Here is a 21,775-nt window from a genome sequence, read left to right as displayed (position 1 = left end):
CACTTTGTTCCTTCAGACCTCCCCTCTTCCCAGGGCGCAGTCTCAGGCTGGAACCCTTTCCGATGGAGGTTTACTGCCCTCCAACCCCTTCTTGGGTCAGAGTCAGTCCACCTCCACCCCTTCCGCTTCCCAGACATCTCCTTTTCAGAGCTCTGATCACGGAAAGCACTGCTCGCTTACTAACGCATTCGGTTTCAGCTTACAGTGGCCTGACTGTACATTGAGCTGAGCGCAGCCACCATTTCCCTATGGTTTAAGGCTTTTGCGACCCAACCGGCCGGTGACCCAGTCGATAGCGATCCCCAGTCAGTGTCTAAACACCAACCCTGTAGCGGTGATTGGCCGCCCAGTTGGGAACCGACGGTCTGATCCCTAGCCCACTTCGCTATGGGTCTAGAAACTTTGACCGTTTACACCAGCCTTGCCTGTTCACGGGTGTGACTTCCCTTCACATCCCGCTAGGTGTGGGCTGTCGCCCACGTACCACGCACTGCCCACACACCTAGATGCGACAGCTGCGCCGACTAGACGGTACCACGGTAGTATGTTCATTCATACTTCATCAGACACGGGGGCCTTCAGTCCTCTCCCCAGCACTATATACTGTCTTTAACGTGCCCTCGGAACTTTGCAATTCCACCGCCGCCTGTTAATGGCTAGGTTCGGGGTGCCTAATCCCCTGCCTAACCATATGAGTATATCAGTAAAATATTTTTATTTTTTCCTATAGTTCCCATCGATATTGAGTCAGTGATTCTCTCTCCACAGTCCTCCTCAGCAAATCTCTTTCCAGTGCCGTTTATTTCTTTAACTAGTTTTGGCCCCATATCAACAACATATATATACTTATATATACTGTATATATATATATATATGTTTTTTTTTTTTTTTTTTGTTTTTCTTAAATCCATCCACCACCTAATTTATAAGGCTAATTTTCCCGTCATTGTCTGTAAAATGTTCTACTTTGTTTCTTTAACTTTATTTTTTCTTCTCATCTAATAATCTGGTATAATAATCCTTCTTACATATTCTCATAATACTAATTAGTTTGTTTTTTGTATTTATTATATGTAACCCCTGTGTTATGGTAGCACTAGCAAAAGAGTCAAGTGTGGCAGAACCCCAGAACAGACGGACACAAGAGGCAAACTAACAATAAAAGGATTTATTAAAATGATGGACAAAAGAATAAACCTACTCTAACGGGACCTAAGTGGGGGGAATGTGTGGATGCCCGAGAACTGGATAATGTAAATGTGGTGTGAGTGGGACTGTACTCTATGTGTCTGGGTGTGAGTGTCTAGCGTGCAAAACTAGTGTGGTGTAGATATGTAGATGAGTGAAGTGTTGAAATATGTACGTGTACTAACCAGTCCAGAGCAGAGAGGGGGAATAGTCGGCAGGCAGGCAGACGGGGGGGTTAGGCAGGAGGAGTAGGCGGCAGGCAGGCAGGGGGTTAGGCAGGAGGAGTAGGCGGCAGGCAGGCAGGGGCATAGGCAGGAGGGGTGGTCGTTAGGCAGGCAGGGACATAGGCAGGAGACGTAGTCGATAGGCAGGCAGGGGGTCTAGGCAGGGGGAGGCAGGTTCCTTTGGGGAGCGAGGATCAACAAAGAAAACAACTAAGGTTAGCAAAATAACAAACAAACAAAACTCTGAAGTGAAACTACTTGAACGAGAATAGACAACAGGGAGAGCCAAACAACTAACCACATGGGTCAAAATAATCAAGCGTCGGAGGAAGGTTTCTGGGGCTTCTTATAGGGCTGCCTCCTCCTGAGTTGATAGCTGGACCCAGCTGTCTCCACTTGAGCCTGATGAGGCTCAACGAGCGCCAACGAGGCAGGAGGGGGCGGAGCCGATGAGGGATTCACAACAGTACCCCCCCCCTTAGGGGAGGCACCTGACGACCGTCCTGGAGCGTCCGGGTGGGCCTGATAGAAATCCTCCAGGAGTGTGGGGTCGGCGAGGTAGGACGGGGGCACCCAGCTCCGGTCTTCGGGGCCGTAACCCACCCAGTCCACCAGATACTGGAACCCCCGTCCCCTACGGCGGACAGACAGTAGGCGGTCAACCGTCCACACCTGGTCGCCATCCTTCAGGACCCGGGGAGGTGGGGGGGCTGGAACGGGGGGGGACAGGGGGCTAGTGGAAACAGGCTTGAGGAGGGACACGTGAAATACTGGGTGGACCTTGAGAGCAGGGGGAAGGTTTAATCGAACCGCTGCAGGGTTAATAATCCGGTCAATAGTGTAGGGCCCAACATAACGGGGATTTAGCTTACGGGAGGAGGTCTGGGCGGTCTGGAGGGGCAGGTCCCGGGCCAACAGCCAGACCTTCTGGCCGGGACGATAGGCCGGGGCTGGCACCCTCCGCCGGTCGGCACAGCGACGGGACCGCTCAGTGGCCCGCAGCAGAGCGGTCCGGGTGGTCCTCCAGATGCGCCGACACCGGCGGAGGTGGACCCTGGTGGACGGGACTGCCACCTCCAGCTCCTGTTGGGGAAAGAGAGGAGGTTGATAGCCCAAGGAGCATTCAAAAGGGGACATACCCGTGGCGGAGCTCTCCATGGTGTTGATGGCATACTCCACCCATGGTAGGTACTTGGCCCAGGAGGCGGGGTTGCTGGTGGTGACACAACGCAGGGCTGCCTCCAGGGCCTGGTTGGTCCGCTCGGCCTGTCCGTTGGACTGCGGATGGTATCCAGAGGTGAGGCTGACCGAGGCCCCAATTCCCTTACAGAAGGCCTGCCACACCTTGGAGATGAACTGGGGGCCCCGGTCGGACACAATGTTGTGGGGAATGCCGTGAAGCCTCACCACATGGAGCGTGAGGAGGTCAGCAGTCTCGGCCGCGGAGGGGAGCTTGGGAAGGGCGACAAAGTGGACAGCCTTGGAAAACCTGTCCACAATGGTTAGGATGGTGTCCTTACCCTTGGATAAGGGGAGCCCCGTAACGAAGTCTAAAGCGATGTGGGACCAAGGACGACCGGGGATAGGGAGGGGACATAGGAGGCCCGAAGGAGGACGATGGGAGGCCTTACTCCGGGAGCAGATGGTGCAGGCACCCACAAACTCCTTAACGTCCCCCCGGAGTGTGGGCCACCAAAAACGTCGGCTGATAAACTCCGCTGTCCGGTGGGAGCCAGGGTGGCAGGCAAAGTGACTAGAGTGCCCCCACTCTAGCACTTGCGGCCGGACAGTGGAGGGAACAAAAAGTCTGTGCCGGGGTCCGGTACCTGGGTCCGGCTCGGCACGCTGGGCCTGTCTGACCACCGACTCGATGGCCCAGGTGACGACACCTACCACCCGGGTAGGGGGGAGGATGGTGTCTTGGGTCACCGGCATATCCGGGGACTTCCCCGGGAACAGCCGGGAGAGGGCGTCCGCCCTGACGTTCTTTGACCCCGGGCGGTAGGTGAGGGTGAAGTCGAATCGGCTGAAGAACAGGGCCCAGCGTGCCTGTCTAGGGTTAAGCCTTTTTGCCGTCCTCATATAGGTCAAGTTCTTGTGGTCAGACCACACAAGGAACGGCAGCTTAGCCCCCTCCAGCCAGTGCCTCCACTCTCCGAGGGCAGCGTGGATGGCCAGCAACTCCTTGTTGCCCACATCGTAGTTCCTCTCGGCAGGGTCAAACCGGTGAGAGTAGTAGGCACACGGGTGGACCTTCTGGTCCTCCTCCGACCGCTGGGTGAGAACGGCCCCGACGCCCGTGTCTGAAGCGTCTACCTCCACGATGAACTGCCTGGCTGGATCCGGGTGGGCCAACACCGGCGCGGTCGTAAAGAGGCCCTTCAGGGTGGAGAAGGCCGCCTCAGCCTCAGGGGTCCAAGAGAACGGGCGAACAGTGGAGGTACAAGCAGTGAGAGGGGCCGCCACCTGGCTAAACCCCTTGATGAACCGCCGGGTAAACCCGGCGAACCCGAGGAAGCGCCGGAGTTGTGTTCGGTCGGTGGGTCGTGGCCACTCTGCCACCGCCTTAATCTTAGCCGGGTCGGCGCGCATTTGCCCTTCTTCCACGACGTTACCCAGGTACGTCACAGAGGAGGAGTGGAAGACGCATTTCTCCGCCTTGACGAAGAGACGATTCTCCAGGAGCCGTTGTAGGACCAGGCGCACGTGTTGGTGGTGTTCCTCCATGGTCGGGGAAAAGATCAGGATATCATCCAGGTAAACCACCACGAAAACATTTATCATGTCCCTCAGCACGTCATTGACCAGCTCCTGGAAGACTCCGGGGGCATTGGACAGGCCAAAGGGCATGACCAGGTACTCGAAGTGACCGAGGTGGGTGTTGAACCCGGTCTTCCACTCGTCCCCCTCCTTGACCCTAACCAGATGGTAGGCGTTGCGGAGGTCAAGTTTAGTGAACACCCGGGCGTGAGTGAGGGGCTCGAAAGTGGAACTCATAAGGGGGAGTGGGTATTTATTCTTAACAGTGATGGTGTTTAAACTACGAAAATCTATACAGGGCCTCAGGCCACCATCCTTCTTCGCCACAAAGAAGAAGCCCGCCGCGAGGGGGGAAGACGATGGTCGAATTACACCCGAGGCTAGGGACTCGGCTATATAATTGCGCATTGCCTCCTTCTCCGGGACCGAGAGGTTGTAGAGACGACCCTTGGGAAGGGCTGCCCCGGGAAGGAGGTTGATGGGACAATCATACGGCCGGTGAGGAGGAAGTGAAAGGGCGCGGTCCTTACTAAACACCATGGCCAGGTCAAGATACGTAGAGGGGACACCAGTGAGGTCCGGGGGAGAGACTAAGGGCCTGGGACCGCTGGACGGAGAGAGGGCGGAGCGTAGGCAGTTGGCATGACAGGGGATGCTCCAGCCCAAAATCCGTCCAGTGGTCCAGGAGATGTGGGGATCGTGTCTCTCCAACCACGGCCTACCTAATACTAGGGGTGCAGTGGGGGCGTGGAGGACAAGAAAACGTGCCGTCTCGACGTGATTACCGGACATGGTGAGGGTGAGGGATTCAGTGCTATGCGTGATCCTACCTAAGGGCCTCCCATCGATGGCTTGGGGGAACAAGGCATGGTCGAGGGGAACGAGCGGGATGCCGGCCTGACGAGCGAGGGTGATGTCCATCAAGCACTCGTCGGCCCCGGAGTCAATGAGGGCGCCGGCAGAAATGGACTCCTCACCCCAGGAGAGGGTGGCTGGGAACAGCCGGTTGTGGTTCTTGATGGGTTGGGGGATCGAGGCACGGCTCACCAAAAACCCCTCCTTTAGCGAGCCGGGTCTTTTGGCCGCGCCGGGCAGGTTCGGAGGACGTGTCCGGGTCTTCCGCAATACAGGCACAGCCCGCCCCGCATTCTCTGCTCTCTCTCTTCCTGAGAGAGGCGGGACCGGCCGACCTGCATGGGCTCCTCCGCTGACTCAGAGGTGGACGGGGCTGGGGAGAGCATGGGAACCCGAGGGGGCAGGGCCGAGTGGGCGGCCGCAAAACGGGGGAGAGAGGACGTGCGGCTGGGGACCGAGTGAGGGGGCCCCACGGCGCGTTGGCTGCGCTCCTGGCGGCGCTCCCGCAGGCGCTCATCCATTTGTAGGGACAAGGTGACCAGTTCTTGAAGGGAGCCTGGGCGGTCCCGGACGATAAGGTCCTTCACCGCCTCACTCAGACCCCGCCGGTAGGCGCAAAGGAGCGCTATGTCTCCCCACCCGCTGTCGGCGGCGAGGATCCGGAACTCTAGGGTGTAGTCCGCGACGGTCCTGGAGCCTTGCCGGAGTTCCAGCATCCTGGAGGCGGCGTCCGCGCCGTCAGTGGGGTGGTCAAACAAAAAGGAAAACTCCCGGCGGAACGCCTCGTAGTCCTGGGCAAGATGTGGGTCTCTGCCCACCACGGCTATGGCCCAGTCTAGAGCCTTGTCCACCAGGAGGGACATAACGAAGGCTACTTTAGCCTCTTCTGACCCATACTTGGACGGTTGGAAAGCAAAAAAAAGTTCACACTGGGTCAGGAACCCTCTGCCCAGATCAAAGTTCCCTCCAAAGGGTCGAGGGGTAACCAGGTTGGGCTCGGGTTGGGCGGGAGCTCGCCCTGGGGGGGCTGGAACCCCCGGTGAATCGGCAGGGGGAGCAGGGACTGCAGCTCCTCCAGGGAGCGTGTTCAGCCTCAGCTGGATGGAAGTCACCGCAGAGGCAAGAGTGCCCATCTGAACAGCAAGGGAGGCGAGAGCAGCTGAGGCGGAGGTGGACGACTTCTGGAGCTCAGCGATGTTACCCTGAACGGAGGGGAAAGCCTTACTCAACTCCGCCTGGAGGGACGCGAGCTCGGCCGCGTGGGCGGAAACAAGCTCGTCAACTGAATGGGCAACTGGGTTGGGCTTAACTGCGGGCGTCTGCCCCGAGGTGCTGCCTTGACTCATAATGGCTTGATTATTCTGTTATGGTAGCACTAGCAAAAGAGTCAAGTGTGGCAGAACCCCAGAACAGACGGACACAAGAGGCAAACTAACAATAAAAGGATTTATTAAAATGATGGACAAAAGAATAAACCTACTCTAACGGGACCTAAGTGGGGGGAATGTGTGGATGCCCGAGAACTGGATAATGTAAATGAGGTGTGAGTGGGACTGTACTCTATGTGTCTGGGTGTGAGTGTCTAGCGTGCAAAACTAGTGTGGTGTAGATATGTAGATGAGTGAAGTGTTGAAATATGTACGTGTACTAACCAGTCCAGAGCAGAGAGGGGGAATAGTCGGCAGGCAGGCAGACGGGGGGGTTAGGCAGGAGGAGTAGGCGGCAGGCAGGCAGGGGGTTAGGCAGGAGGAGTAGGCGGCAGGCAGGCAGGGGCATAGGCAGGAGGGGTGGTCGTTAGGCAGGCAGGGACATAGGCAGGAGACGTAGTCGATAGGCAGGCAGGGGGTCTAGGCAGGGGGAGGCAGGTTCCTTTGGGGAGCGAGGATCAACAAAGAAAACAACTAAGGTTAGCAAAATAACAAACAAACAAAACTCTGAAGTGAAACTACTTGAACGAGAATAGACAACAGGGAGAGCCAAACAACTAACCACATGGGTCAAAATAATCAAGCGTCGGAGGAAGGTTTCTGGGGCTTCTTATAGGGCTGCCTCCTCCTGAGTTGATAGCTGGACCCAGCTGTCTCCACTTGAGCCTGATGAGGCTCAACGAGCGCCAACGAGGCAGGAGGGGGCGGAGCCGATGAGGGATTCACAACACCCTGCCTCCTTTGTTTCATGCTTTATACATACACTTTATAGAGTATACTTTTTCTTGTATGCATTTTGAATGCCCCTGGACATCCACAGATTTTCAGAATATTTATTCTTATTGCTACATTGTTTTAGTGGGCAGTTTTTGTCATATAGAACTTTAAATGTTTCTAGGAATAACCCATACGCTTTGTCCACATCTGATTCTTCATATATACTCTTCTAATTCCATTTTAATAACTCATTTCTAAAAGCAGATATGGATTCCTCAGTTCTACTGTCTTGTATGTCATTTCCTTTAACTCCCTCTTCTTTCTATAATTACATTCATAAAATGAAAAGACAGGCAGGTGATCGCTAATATCATGGATTAATAGTCCACTTGTTGTGTTACTTTCCACATTATTTGAGGCTTAGTGCACGCTGACAGAGTCGCCAGGAAATTGAAAATGTTATACATGTGGTGGGTCTGCTTTGGTACAGTGTGACAAGAGAGGCCACCCTGTACCCGGTTTACCTTCGACTCTGACAGCGTGTGAGGTGGTCAATATACCTCCCACGGTCTTGTCCACCACGTCGCCTGGGTCTAAAATAGGAGTCTGTTTTGCCGTTGTCTGCTTTCTCCGCAGCATTCAGTTCCTGTGAAGAGAAAACTCGATTGAGATTAGTTTAGAGTTTTGACATATATTCATTTTCATGGAGAGGGGGTTCAAGCCCCCTCCCTCTGTCTCTGTATCATGTCGGCAAGCTTTCTTTTAATAGATTGGTTATCCCTCTCAACCTAACCCTAACCCTGTGACTACTGGGGGTGGTAGACTGAACCAAATCGATGCTTAATCCCCATTGCTGTCTCAATTGCAGCCATATGGACTTTTATTTTATTTTATATGTGACCCATTATCAAAGTGTATTATTGTAGGGAAACTAAACCGTGGTATGAATTCCTTTAAGAGGCACTTTATTACAGATGCGGCATCCTCCCGTTTACACGGATATGCTTCAGGCCACCTTGAAAATCTATCAATCACTCCCATGTCCGTGAAGTCAATAATCACTTGGAATGGACAGGGAGGCATCGGATATGTGTACATTTAAGTACTGTTTTAACGGGTTGTGTTTGTTACACACATCACAGTCTGAGATGAAATTCTTAACCATCTCCAAACCATAAGGGTCCACCAATCTTATTATTGCCCCCAAAATACTACTATTACATACGGCGATCACCGTGCGTCAATAGAGACACTCCTTCTAGCGGAACCACTTCTCCTTCTCTTGTCCGCGCTCAAATGGTGTGACACACTCGCTCCACAACACTTTTTTTCTTTTTCTTTTTCTCCTCAATCGAGGCATAACATTATTTTATAAAGTTTGCAAGTGATATTTGAGTGATACCAAGCCAGGGAGCACTCAGCCTAGACCAGTTGCTCCAGGGCGCTTTACTCAACTATCCCTTTTAATAGTAATAATTACAATAATAATAACAATTCTAACACTATTATTTACACACAATATTACATAACATATTGCGTGAGTTTAGAATTATAAGGTTATATCTCCGCTTAGGGTAGTTCAGAGATATTGAGCGTCAACGTTTTTACATTCCATTATGTTCCGTGAGATGGGACCCTTGTATTTTATGAATTACCCACTCAAAATGTCAACATTTTTAAAAATAACACCACACATTAATAAACCACTTAATGGATCAGATTATGCAAAAAACTCAATTTTGACTAAAACGATGATAGAACCTTATAATCCTAACGTCACAATTGTTTTAGCGCCCGCTGTGAGAGGAGGCACGCTAATACTAGGACCTCTACCGGACTGCAGTCCTGCCGTAGACGCTACCCTACTCGCAATGACCTCACTTCTCACTTGGTTTGCAAGGTATTTTAACCTTCGGGACACCGTCCTTTCATTAGACCTCGTCGGGTCTAAACTGGGGGCTGGTTACCTCTTAATATCCAGGACTGTCGTGTCTTTCCTTACCTTAGACCTCGGCGGGTCTATCCTGGGGACTGGTTACCCCTCTTTATTTCCAGGACTTAGCTACTGTCCCTTCTTTAGACCTCGGCGGGTCTTATTACACGTTAATACAAGATGTGCTTAAATATCAGACAGTGGTGTTCAATAATGTATAGAATGTCAATTTAATTAATGATTATCCTTACTTTTGACGGATCTTCAAAGACACAGATCAGAATGGGTTTGACGATTCCAGGACCCAGCACTTCCAGCTAGAATACTATTGTCTACCTAAGCAGATTTCATTAAATGGCTCTGCTCACCTCTTTTGTGTTGGTACCGTGGAAGTGCTTAGTCCGAATCCAGCCTCGCCCACTCCTCCTTGCATCCCGTTGAAGATCACGTCGGGGTCACCAATTTTGTAAGGCGATCAACTTCTCCAGTATCGATTTAATTGAGTCGTCACTTTACAAGCGAGTTCGTTTAATCTCAACGAGACGTCCTTGATATCACTTCTTAAGATGATATGATCCAATCAAATATTAGGCACCACTACTGAACTGTTCATTAAGATAATATTTATTCAAGCACATCAGCAAGCAATAATAGTTCATTTCCATGGAAAAGTGGTCTCATCTAGTTTCACCTCTGCAGGCCCGTCTCAGCTAGCCGTCAACAAGTTAACTGCAAGAGCTCCACCAGACCAGAGTCCCCTTTTTCCTTGGTACATAGTGTTTATACATTTGATTTAACATTGGGGCTGGGTGGTGCCCCCCCCCCCCCCTATCTAGTAGTTTTCCACTTGTCCGTACAAAATCCGTTGCAGCTGCTCGTTAGCATGGCCTTCAATTCCTCTCTTGTGTGGGTGCTGAGAGTCTATGTATGTTATCAGCTTGAGTGTCCTGCTAGCGTCTCGTTCCCATGGTGATATCATACTTTGTGAGCAGAGCAGTGAGTTGAGTTCTTATCAGTAGCTTGTGAAAACATTTGAAGTTGCACAGTAATATGAGTTAGGATTCGATTTACAAGTTAAAGTATAGTATAGAAGAATAGACTTATCATTAATCATTAGTTATGAAAGTATAAAATCAGTACAGAAAAATAGAATATCATAACAGCAGGTATACAATGGTTGTTAGCACATAGGTAAAAAAGTAATTTACAGGCAGTTTGAATCATAAAACGTTCTTTTAGTCAGGAGCTTGTCTTCTTCTTGTCGCTCAAAAACAGAACCTCTCTTTTGGCTTTGCGTGACCTTCCTATTGTTCTCAACTGACCGCATTCACATATTATTTAAATGAGCACATAGTACATGATTTATCACTTCTAGTGATTTTAATACAAATTCCCAACATGTGTATCATCAACCTATTAACTCTGTATATGCCTAGACTCTGTATATCATAACTCTTTACATTTGATATACAATTCATTATCCCATACACATCACTGTACTTTATGACCTGGTCTCCTGGCCTTCATTAAGCCTAAGGAGACAGCATCACTGGTACATCTTTATTTACAAAGCCATACTGGGCCAACTCCCCTCATATTTATGCAATCTCATATCACTCACCAACAGCTCTTGCTGGTTGCTCTACCACGTACACAGGTCTCGCTTGGAACTTGACAAAGCAGCTTTTTCATGGAATAACCTCCAGAACACACTAAAGCTTAATAACCTTGTCTCCCTGAGAGAGTTCAAAGCAGGAAATTGTGTGACAGAAATGTGCAATTGCTACTCCTAAGATGTTGTAAATAGTGTTTATCTGTTATCTCTTATCTGTTATTTATTATGTTTGCCAATGTTGTAACTTGTATCTGTACTGGTGTGCTTTCTTGGCCAGGTCTCCCTCGAAAAAGAGAATTTAATCTCAAGGGACCTCCTGGTTAAATAAAGGTCAAGTAAAAAAAATAATACATGTAGTTGTAATTTGGTAATGACTAAAACATTATTTGTTTCAAGGCATACAAGATAAACACAGATGTTTCGAAAGATTGTCTTGTTGCAAATCTTTCTATTACAGGAACCTTGAAGGTCACCAGAAGACATTGGATACATTGTAATTCTCTATCCTCCTCTCCAAAGTGTGCAGTCATTACTCCCCATTATTGAAGATTTGAAAAGATTGGATTAGCATTTTACATTACATTTACATACGAGACACTTTCTCTACATACGTCATATAAAGGTTCTCTTTAAAGGAAGCCTCTCAAATGCAAGATATACAGTGTGGGCTTCCACAGGGCCCTTCACTTGGACCACTGCTCTTCTCCATTTTTTTCTTTACAAATGATCTCCCACTTGCTTAACACCACCTGTGTTTATGTATGCAGATGATTCAACATTCTACATGTCTGCACCAACAGTTCACCTCAAAGGAAATCACCTCAGCCCTCAACAAAGAGTTGCAGATAGTATTTAACTGGATCAGAGACAAACAAACTTGTCCTGAACATATCTAAGACTAAGAGCATTGTATTTGGAACAAAACACTCATTAAGCTATAACCATAGCTGAATCTGGTAATGAACAATGTTTCTATTGAGCAGGTACAGGAAACAATGTTTCTCGGTCTAACTTTAGACTGTAAACTAACATGGTCAAGGCATATAGATTCACTTGTGCAAAAGATGGATCAAGTAGTCAAGAGATGTTTTTCTTTTTATTAACACCAAATCTGACCAAACATCCTGCAGACCCTAGTTTTTATCACAATTAGATTACTGCCCGGTGGTCTGGTCAGGCACTACTAAAACATCTAGGGGAGCTACAAAGGGTTCAGAAGAGAGCAGCTTGCCCTGCAGTGCACAATGAGAGCAAATAATAACGACATGCATGACCGACTCTTCTGACTAGGTTGATGAGGTTAAAAGCATAACTTCTTTTGTTTGTAAAAAAATAAATAAAATAAAAATACAAATTAATATATAATATAAATATATTTAATATATAATATCAATATTAACCTTCTGACAACCCCTGACTGTTTGTATAGGCAGCTTACACTCAGCTCTGATGCACACATATACCCCACCAGACATGCCACCAGTGGTAACTACACAATTCCAAAAACTAAAACAAATTGGAAACAGTGCTGTGTAGAGCTATGGTTGAATGGAACTCCCTACCAGGTCATATCTATAAAATCCAGAATAAAATCTGTTTTTAAAAGAAACAAGTGAAGCAACACATTATATGCATTAGATCCTAGCTGAGTATTTTAATTTTAATTCTATTTCTGTTATTTATTGTTTTATATGTGGATGGTTTTCTTGTGTGTGTTTTTGTGATGTTCACTAAAAACTAAGGCCGTTGGCATTGCTGACTTTCATTTTATGTAATGATAGCAAGCTTTTTTGCTAAACTATAACTATATAAAAAGGTATGCTCCAGTCTCTCTCCGCGTTATGAGTGACTCAATTAATTTAGATAGACCAGTTGAAGTTTTCCCAATTGTCCCATTGTGATGCAATAATCCGTCGCACCACAAACTTTTACAAAATTTGACAGTGCGACAAAACTCGCACGCCGTGTGCTTTGTCCCATTCAAAACGAATGGAATCGAATTTTCGCGGTGCGATGAAAATCGGGGCCGTGTGCATTGGGATGAGATTTTCTCATAGACTTCCATTCAAACTTCAAAATCGAATGTTGTGCAATAAAAATCGCACGCCGTGTGCCTTAAGTGACATTTTCCGAGAGCGAAATCTGTTGTGGTATTTAAAAATGGCGGTTAGCGAAGAAATCTATGAACATGGGATGACAATTTCCATTGACCAATCAATGGTGTGCAGCATCACATGTCACACACAGCCTGGCAAAAAAGTACCTTTCCCCAACTTTCGCTAACCCTCCCGAACGGGAACTAAAAATGGCACGGGTTCTGTGGCCTGGTCCGGCTCGGTTGGCAGTGGAGAAAGGTAAAAGAACAGGGCCAGGGTCGGCCCTGTAGTGGAAAAGCGCCATAAGTCAGCTCTTCTGAGGGAGGGAGTCTGCAGCAACATTTGAGCTGACCTGGGCTGAAGACCGGCACCTAAGCTGTTTCATCATGATTCATTCATCTAAACTGCAAACTGCAGTGTACTGTAAAGGTGATCCAATTTCATATCATAGCAAAATGTAGTCAATAAACTGAAACCAATTGTTGTCAAACACATTTATTGAAAAGAAAAAGAAATCAAGAAAAATCAGAGATAAAATCCTCAGTAAAGAAATACAAATGAAAATAAATATAAAATAAATTATAAGTACAAAAATTTGCGAGCAATTTACATCTCTGCTAAAAAATGATTTTTTTTCCTCCAAGAAGCCTCTCATTGAGGGTTGGGAGATGGGATTTTGTAGTGCAACAAACAACTGACACACAACAATTGACATACAAGAGAACTGTAATAAAATGTTTACCAACATTATTTGTTTCATTCAGTTAAGTAACAACTTTATTATACTTCTCTATTGGTTACAAATACACACATTTCCCTGAGGAAACAATTTCCACTGGAAGTTATACAGAGTCAGTGGCTGATCTGTTCTAAATGCCTCTTAATGGTTTTGTTTCAAACGTTTAAAAAATAAAAATTCAGGTGATTAGAGATGTCAACAGTCTGTATAATGTGTACCTTGCACTGGAGCAATTAGTTAGTATGGTAATATGAATTCACAATTTGAAGTTTTAGGAGTCATGATAATTGATTCAAAAGGTGAAGGCATTAAGGTGCATCATTATGACAGACAGTTGAGACTGAATCATTTTTCCCCTAGCAGCAAAAGAATCCCTTCTAGAGGAGACACAGAGAGAAAACAGATACAGATATCCACAACAATGCACGTTCTTCCGCATGTATACCTTGATTTGACATGAAAGACACAGCAAAGAAAGAAAAGTCAAACGTGAAAAGCATTGCTTAAACATTTTGGGTGATTAACATTGGGGAAGATATAAAAAAAAAAACATTCAACAAAAGATTGTCTGAATATTTCTGCCCAGAATCAGTGTTTGCAGAGCTGAGGTGCCTATATATACTATATGAAATCCCTTCTTTCATTTGGTAGATTCATGGTAAATGTTTTCACTGATAAAAAGTACAGAGATGACCACATGCTCAAGCACTTTTTTAAGATAAGGATTCTCCAATGTTCATTATATGACTAAATCTTGGTCAGTGTTCTGACCAATCACACCTCAACATCATTGGTTCAAATTGTTATTAAAAAAAGAAAAACGCCCAGAGGACATACTAACAAACACATAACATACTAGCTCAGTCACAGTAATAATGACAAAACACAAAGAAAACCCAGACATTACAAAAACAAAAAGTGTATAATCCAACTGATCATGACAAACAGTACCAACAGGAGCAGAGGGAGATCCGACAGCCCTTAGATAGACATGGAAATCAAGACTTCAATCACATCTCTAAACAACCGTTTCTGAAGCTACATTTAACAAGGGAATCATGTAAATGTACGTCTCAAATAAATATACAGGTAGATTCCAAATTCTAATCTCATTCTCAACATTAAAGGTCCGTCACATTCCAGTCTGATTTGGAGTTGGGCTATTTGATAGATCTGGAAATAGTTGTTCATAACCATTTGAACATTAATTAAAATGTTCGTGAAATCTTTGGGAAACAACATATGAATCAATCTTTTCTAATTATCAAACAAACATTCTAACTGCTGCTGTTTGTTCTGCCAACTTCAAAATGTGTTATTCCTTAGCAGAATTCAGTACACATTAACCTCTGGCTTGTGTAACATCAGCAATGTTTTTTCCCAACAGATTTGCACTTATTAAAAAGCAGAATTATTATGATATTCAGTCAAATATTGGTTTTGAGTGACAGATGAATTGGCACAACAGGGTGTACTTTAGAAACCTATAATATTGTCAATCTACTGTATGGCCAATATTGCGTAATGTTTCTGGAGAATATCTCTCTACAGTGTGTCTTATAGCCAGTCCAACTTCACTCATATTCCCAACAACACTCCACAAATCATGAACAGCATAAAGATATATTAGTTTTAATCATATAATTCATAAAAAAACTTGGACAAATGCAATAAACATTATTGCCGTTCCTGAAACTCGAAATCAGTGGGAAATAAACAACTAAGCATTCTAGTGATGCCTCTCAGTACTGTGTTGTTCCTCCTTCCTCATTTTTATTTTGGATTTTAGAATATAGCAACTGATAGACATCAGATGACAATTAAACTAATATCTCTGATGATATGTGATGATGATGATGATGATGATGATCTACCACAATGACAAGAAAGACAGGGTTACAGAGTACATTAAACTGACCGGCAGACAATCTGAAATCTACAATACTGTATGTCATGACAACATCAGAGAGGACCACAATGCACAATGCATCATATATTCATATGAACCTGTTTAGTTTTGGAGAATATTGAGTATGAATACATGTGTATGAATACTATTTACCTGTGAGTGTCAAGAGTATAGGGAACATTTGTTTTAGCCCTTTGATTTCTCTGTTGACTGTGCAGTGTGCGGTGTGCGATGGTAATACATGGAGGTCCATGGCTGGAGCAGTGTGCAGCGGTCGTATTATGGGGTGTAATTGCATGGCTGGATGGAAAGACAATGCATCCAACAGGTTTCACAACACCTGGCCTTTCACTATCATACCTTCTCTTCTCGTCTTCCATAGGAAGAAATGCAATACAGATAGGATCTAGAGTTAAAAAAAAAGACAAGACAGACAAATCTATGCAGAGCAGAGCTGGCCCTTGTGGGTGAGCCAGATTGACATGATGCTGTTATTGTTAGAAGCCTTTGGATGGTTTCCCTACATGCGGGTGGGGGGTTATGAATGGTCCATGATCCCAAGCCATGTTCTCATGCTGCCTCTCATCGTGTGCACATATGGATTCTTAATACAAAAAGGTTTATTGCAAATGTCCGTAATACCAGTGACGCAGTAGTATTCTAACCACAATACAACCATGGTTATATGGAGCTGGTTTCATGCACGTCCATGCTTCGGGTGCCTTATGTGATAACCATGGGAGTGGGTGCTTCTGACGGATGGACACACAGAAGCTACAGTATGGGAGAGATCAGAGGGTCCTTGGAATTGGGCGTGACAGCAATTACAATTGTAGAGATCATTCCTGTGTTAAAACTACACTGGTTTTGCAAGGTCTCTGCATCATTTGCCAGTATTAAAAAGCATTGAGGCAATGATTCATCTCAAAACGACACGTGCCCCCACACACAGTGTTGGGGGGCCTGCCACAGGTCCCAGCCTGTGGATACGATGGACTTGCTGTGTTTGCGTGGGTGTGTTAGATCATCTTGGGGGGGGGGCGCGTAGTAGACTAGCGAGGGTATAGGTGAGGGGTGGGTTGGTGGAGGCATGATGTACTGCATTGTGGACTAGAGGGTATGCAGTCCAGACTGAGTCTGACCTGTGGGAGGAATCGGAGCAGCAAACAGCGAGGCCTGAGCAGACACCAGAGTCAGCCCCGGCTGTCCACATCCACACACACAACGCTCCGCTCCAGCTGACTTGACGCACAACTCTCTACTTCACCGTGACCCTCATCTTTCAGTCTTTCCTCTCCATGACAAACCAGTCAACTTGTCCTTTGGTCGTACAATAATATGTCTGAATGAGTAATTTTACGGGAGGTTGGGGGGCGGGGGGGTGCTAGGAGTCTGCCATGATCTGGTAGGAGGAGCCATTCTCTGGGCCAGGGGGAGGGGCCTTGGCCTCCGTGGTGGTGGTGGGCTTGGGGGGCCAGTCAGGGTCGACGCTCAGTTCCTGGGCCAGGTGCATGTAGCGGGCCTTGGGGACCGTGTTCTGTCTGCAGCACAGCCATGAGAGACATTTGGGACCCCACTGGTCGATGCTCCCCTGGACAACAAAACACCACAACAACAACAACAACAACAACAACAGGAGAAGGGGGAGCGAGAGAGGAAAGAACACACAATTAATTAGTTTCTTTCTCTGTTGCATTAGCTCCCTAATGTCGTTTTTTTTATTGGTATTTATTATTGGTAGGTATTAATAATCCTTTGACTTTTCATGCTTTTCAACCCATAGAATGATAAATCATATCAGGCACATGCAAATGTATTGCAGCTCTGTATTGCTGCATGCAATCTACTTTGTTTATATTTGATCATCATCATTTCGTTTCTTTTCTTTACTCCATGACAATATTCTAAAAAAAAAGACAAGCTAAACAAATGAGTCAAGCTCTAACAAATGCAACCAAAAGAAAAGAAAAAGGAATTCAGCAATTGAGACCATTTAACAGAAATGATATCCCATTGACCTGTAACCTAAAGGGTAGAGTGACCGACCGCCAATGTCTGGATTAAAAAAAAACCTGAGCAGGCTGGTGTTGCCTGGAGGACACATACCTGATAGAGGCCATGCGGTTTCCACTGACACAGTTAGATAGGGGGGCTAACAGGGGAGCTTTGAGATGCATGCAGAGGAGTTCTTACTGGAGCGACTATGCTGGGAGGTATCAGAGGAGGAGAGGGCGGGTGGGAGGGGGGTAAAAACCTGGGGCAATCATGCTCCCAGTGGAGTGTAATGATAGAGCATACCCAGCAGGGGGCACAATGAAGAGAAGGTGAGAGAGCAATGGAGTTTGTTCTCTGACCACATGCAAAAAGGTATTGGGAAGTGGGGAGGAGGGTTATATAGAAAGAGTGATGGGTCGGGTACTGAGAAAGAGAGGGAAAAGGGGGAGAAAGGGGAATAAGAGTGGTAGCACCGGGGGGGTGGGGGGGTGAAAAGCAATAAAGGAACAGAAGGTGTCTTTGTGATTTGCCAACCTGTGGTGTCGGGGCGGCAGGGGTGGGACCATAGCTGCCCTGCTTGTCTCGGCTGAACACAAGCTTCCATAAGACGATGTCAAGGACGAGGGTCTATGGAATAGCGCAGTGGGCGGGAAAGAATTACAAGAGAGTAGACTACTTGATCACACAGTTGTTGTTTTTTTTTCAAGAGATTTGTTGTCATCCTCATCCCTTTTGGTTTGTGTACCGTTGATAAGGACATCTAGGGTGATTTTCAGGGTGTGTGTTAGTTGTGAGGGGGAGGAGGCAATAGGAGGTTAACTCAAGACAACAAAATAATGAGAAAGAGAAGAGTTATTATACAGTCATTCCATCTACAAGAAGGTGCTTCTTCTCAGTGAGGATTTGGCTGGAGTGATGATTATTGACTTTGATCAGATGGTGACTTGTCCATTGACTCATTGGTGTGTGTGTGTGTGTGTGTGTGAGTGTGAGTGTGTGAAGGGATCTTCGCAGCCTTGAAGACAGTGCCCTCTAGAGGCCGCTGCTAATCTGTGCATTGGCCATTAGCTTGAGGAGGATATGGAGCTGCTATTGCTACCGCTCTACTGCACAGTGAAAGCCGGGGAGCGTCATCTGATCAATCACTGGTGAAGCAGCCCGGTGAGTGGGGACACAGCACTAGATCATCATTTTACTGACATTTCTCTGAACTTGTAGACTGGAAGAGAGATTGAGAGATTGAAAGAGACTTGTGCTAACACGTTGTCATCACACTCAAACCTACGATACAGTAACTCACGATACCTGAATCCACCTTAGTGATGGACTGACGAGGACATTGCATGGCAAAAGAAAAACTGTACATGAGAAAAGGACCTAGATGGACATCTGGGAGTGTGTGTGTGTGTGTATCTGTGTCTTACCTCCACCACGACAGACACCACTGCATTGATTACGATGATGCAGAACAGTGTAACTCTCCATTCATATGGTACACACACAATCTAGACAGCAAACATAAGACAGATTCACAGGAGCCCGTTTACCATTGGACCAAAGAATATCGCACTTCAACAATCGAAGTCATACTTCAATTGATTTCACTCCAAATAAAAGGCCCTATATACAACTTTAAAGTGGCAATATTATTGTTAACCAACCACCGAGAAATGTAACTTAAGTCTAACTCTCAGTTGTAAATAAAGTGTGTTTCCTCGTTGGTTCCGACTCACCTCTAGGAAGTCGTCAATGGCAGTGATGGGGTAGAACATGATGAAGGTCAGGAACATGTACAGGACCAGAGATGACACAACAAAAGGCCCTGGGAAGGGGGAGAGAGGGGAGAGAGAGAGAGAGAGAGAGAGAGAGAGAGAGAGAGAGAGAGAGAGAGAGAGAGAGATAGAGAGAAACCATCTTGTTTCAAATCATTCTGTGAGATCTCCTCTCCATACTTTCAACATGAATTATTTCCCTTCTGTGGATGAAGACACTTAGAGCAATGGTACAGGAGACTTGATTCTTGAATATTATCAGCCACTAGTTCTGAAATGAGCAAGGCAAAAAGGGGTCCCCAAAATATAAATAAATGTGTCAAGAAATTACCTGAATGGACAGAGACACCTCCTCAATACCATGAGGAAAAAATCTTATTTTGCAAAAGTTTGCTAACCTTAAACTTACATGATTGTGTTGTGTAATGAGATAAGAAATCGATTAACATTAGATCATGAACCATACAGACAAAAAAATCCTGTAGCATCCCTTTAAGAAACTCTAGTTTAGTGTAGTAGCATCCCTTTAAGAAACTCTAGTTTGGTGTAGTAGCATCCCTTTAAGAAACTCTAGTTTAGTGTAGTAGCATCCCTTTAAGAAACTCTAGTTTGGTGTAGTAGCATCCCTTTAAGAACTCTAGTTTAGTGTCGTAGCATCCCTTTAAGAACTCTAGTTTAGTGTAGTAGTAGTAGGGGTGTAAATCACCAGCTTCATCACGATACGATATTATATCGATTTGTTTGTATGACGATACAATGTTTGACGATATCACAATGTCAGTCACGATACGATTTCGATTCGATTCGATTCAAGATCGATATGACGATATGATCGATATGACGCGATATCATATGCCAATCTAACACAATTATCAATTGTAATAAGTGGTAATTAACATACAGCTCATTAACATATACACACACACACACACACAGGTTCAGAGAGACATCCAGACACACACACACACGTCCACACACGTGTCACACACGTCCAGCAGGTCTGATATTGGTCTGACTGGATTCGCCTCGATGAGTAGATGTTAAAAAATATCTTTGGTGTCCAAAACGGTCAATGTATTCGCCCATTAGACTCCCGTTAGACGCACTCTCATTAGACGCACTCACACAAGCCGAACATTTCCGAAGATTACCGGAGATTGCCGAACGCGAGAGGAGGAGGAGCAGAGAAGTGGAGCCGAGTGTTTCTCAACCCTCTCCTCGGGGCGCCCCAGCCGCTCCACATATTTGATCTGTTCCACCACCAGCACACCTGATTCAACTGATCAAGTCCAAAGCAATTATGATTTGGACTTGATTAGTTGAATCAGGTGTGCTGGTGGTGGAACAGATCAAATATGTGGAGCGGCTGGGGCGCCCCGAGGAGAGGGTTGAGAAACACTAGACAGTCACACACGGTGAATGCGAAGTCATTGCGAACGCGAGTATGTGAACTTCCCTGGTTTAGAGAGATGTTCCAAAATATATATTAGAAGGGACAGACTTACTGTCTCTCATCAAAAATGCAAAACATTCGTATCTTTTTCAAGTCTCTCTCTCTCTCTGCGCGCATAAGATGACGATATAGATCGATGTTTTTACATTGCATCGATGTAATCAGATCGTTAGTCAATGAATCGATGCATCGATGTGAATCGATGTATCGTTACACCCCTATGTAGTAGCATCCCTTTAAGAACTCTAGTTTAGTGTAGCAGCATCCCTTTAAGAACTCTAGTTTAGTGTAGTAGCATCCCTTTAAGAAACTCTAGTTTAGTGTAGTAGCATCCCTTTAAGAACTCTAGTTTAGTGTAGTAGCATCCCTTTAAGAACTCTAGTTTAGTGTAGTAGCATCCCTTTAAGAACTCTAGTTTAGTGTAGTAGCATCCCTTTAAGAAACTCTAGTTTAGTGTAGTAGCATCCCTTTAAGAAACTCTAGTTTAGTGTAGTTTAGTGTAGTAGCATCCCTTTAAGAAACTCTAGTTTAGTGTAGTAGCATCCCTTTAAGAAACTCTAGTTTAGTGTAGTAGCATCCCTTTAAGAACTCTAGTTTAGTGTAGTAGCATCCCTTTAAGAACTCTAGTTTAGTGTAGTAGCATCCCTTTAAGAAACTCTAGTTTAGTGTAGTTTAGTGTAGTAGCATCCCTTTAAGAACTCTAGTTTAGTGTAGTTTAGTGTAGTAGCATCCCTTTAAGAAACTATAGTTTAGTGTAGTTTAGTGTAGTAGCATCCCTTTAAGAAACTATAGTTTAGTGTAGTAGCATCCCTTTAAGAAACTATAGTTTAGTGTAGTAGCATCCCTTTAAGAACTCTAGTTTGGTGTAGTAGCACTCTAGTTTAGTGTAGTAGCATCCCTTTAAGAAACTCTAGTTTAGTGTAGCAGCATCCCTTTAAGAACTCTAGTTTAGTGTCGTAGCATCCCTTTAAGAAACTCTAGTTTAGTGTAGTAGCATCCCTTTAAGAACTCTAGTTTAGTGTAGTAGCATCCCTTTAAGAAACTCTAGTTTAGTGTCGTAGCATCCCTTTAAGAACTCTAGTTTAGTGTAGT

The 21,775-nt window shown here is 45.9% G+C and overlaps 1 protein-coding gene across 1 annotated transcript in view; it reads right to left on the bottom strand.

The window, feature by feature from the left end:
- Positions 1–13,302: 13,302 nt before the first annotated feature.
- atp13a3 (ATPase 13A3) overlaps positions 13,303–21,775 on the bottom strand; it is a 32,758-nt gene continuing 24,285 nt past the window's right edge. Inside the window, exons 30-33 of the mRNA XM_080534203.1 lie at positions 19,192–19,280; positions 18,883–18,963; positions 17,993–18,085; positions 13,303–17,054 (exon numbers count right to left, since the gene is read on the bottom strand). Coding sequence (XP_080390329.1) covers positions 16,848–17,054; positions 17,993–18,085; positions 18,883–18,963; positions 19,192–19,280 — 470 coding nt within the window. The 3' untranslated portion in view covers positions 13,303–16,847. The remainder of the gene's footprint in view (positions 17,055–17,992; positions 18,086–18,882; positions 18,964–19,191; positions 19,281–21,775) is intronic.

The sequence above is a fragment of the Nansenia antarctica genome, assembly GCF_963989245.1.
Source record: "Nansenia antarctica genome assembly, chromosome: 1".
NCBI lineage: Eukaryota > Metazoa > Chordata > Actinopteri > Argentiniformes > Microstomatidae > Nansenia > Nansenia antarctica.
The sequence above is the reverse complement of the archived record's forward strand: the minus strand, read 5'-3'. Positions and strand labels throughout refer to the sequence as shown.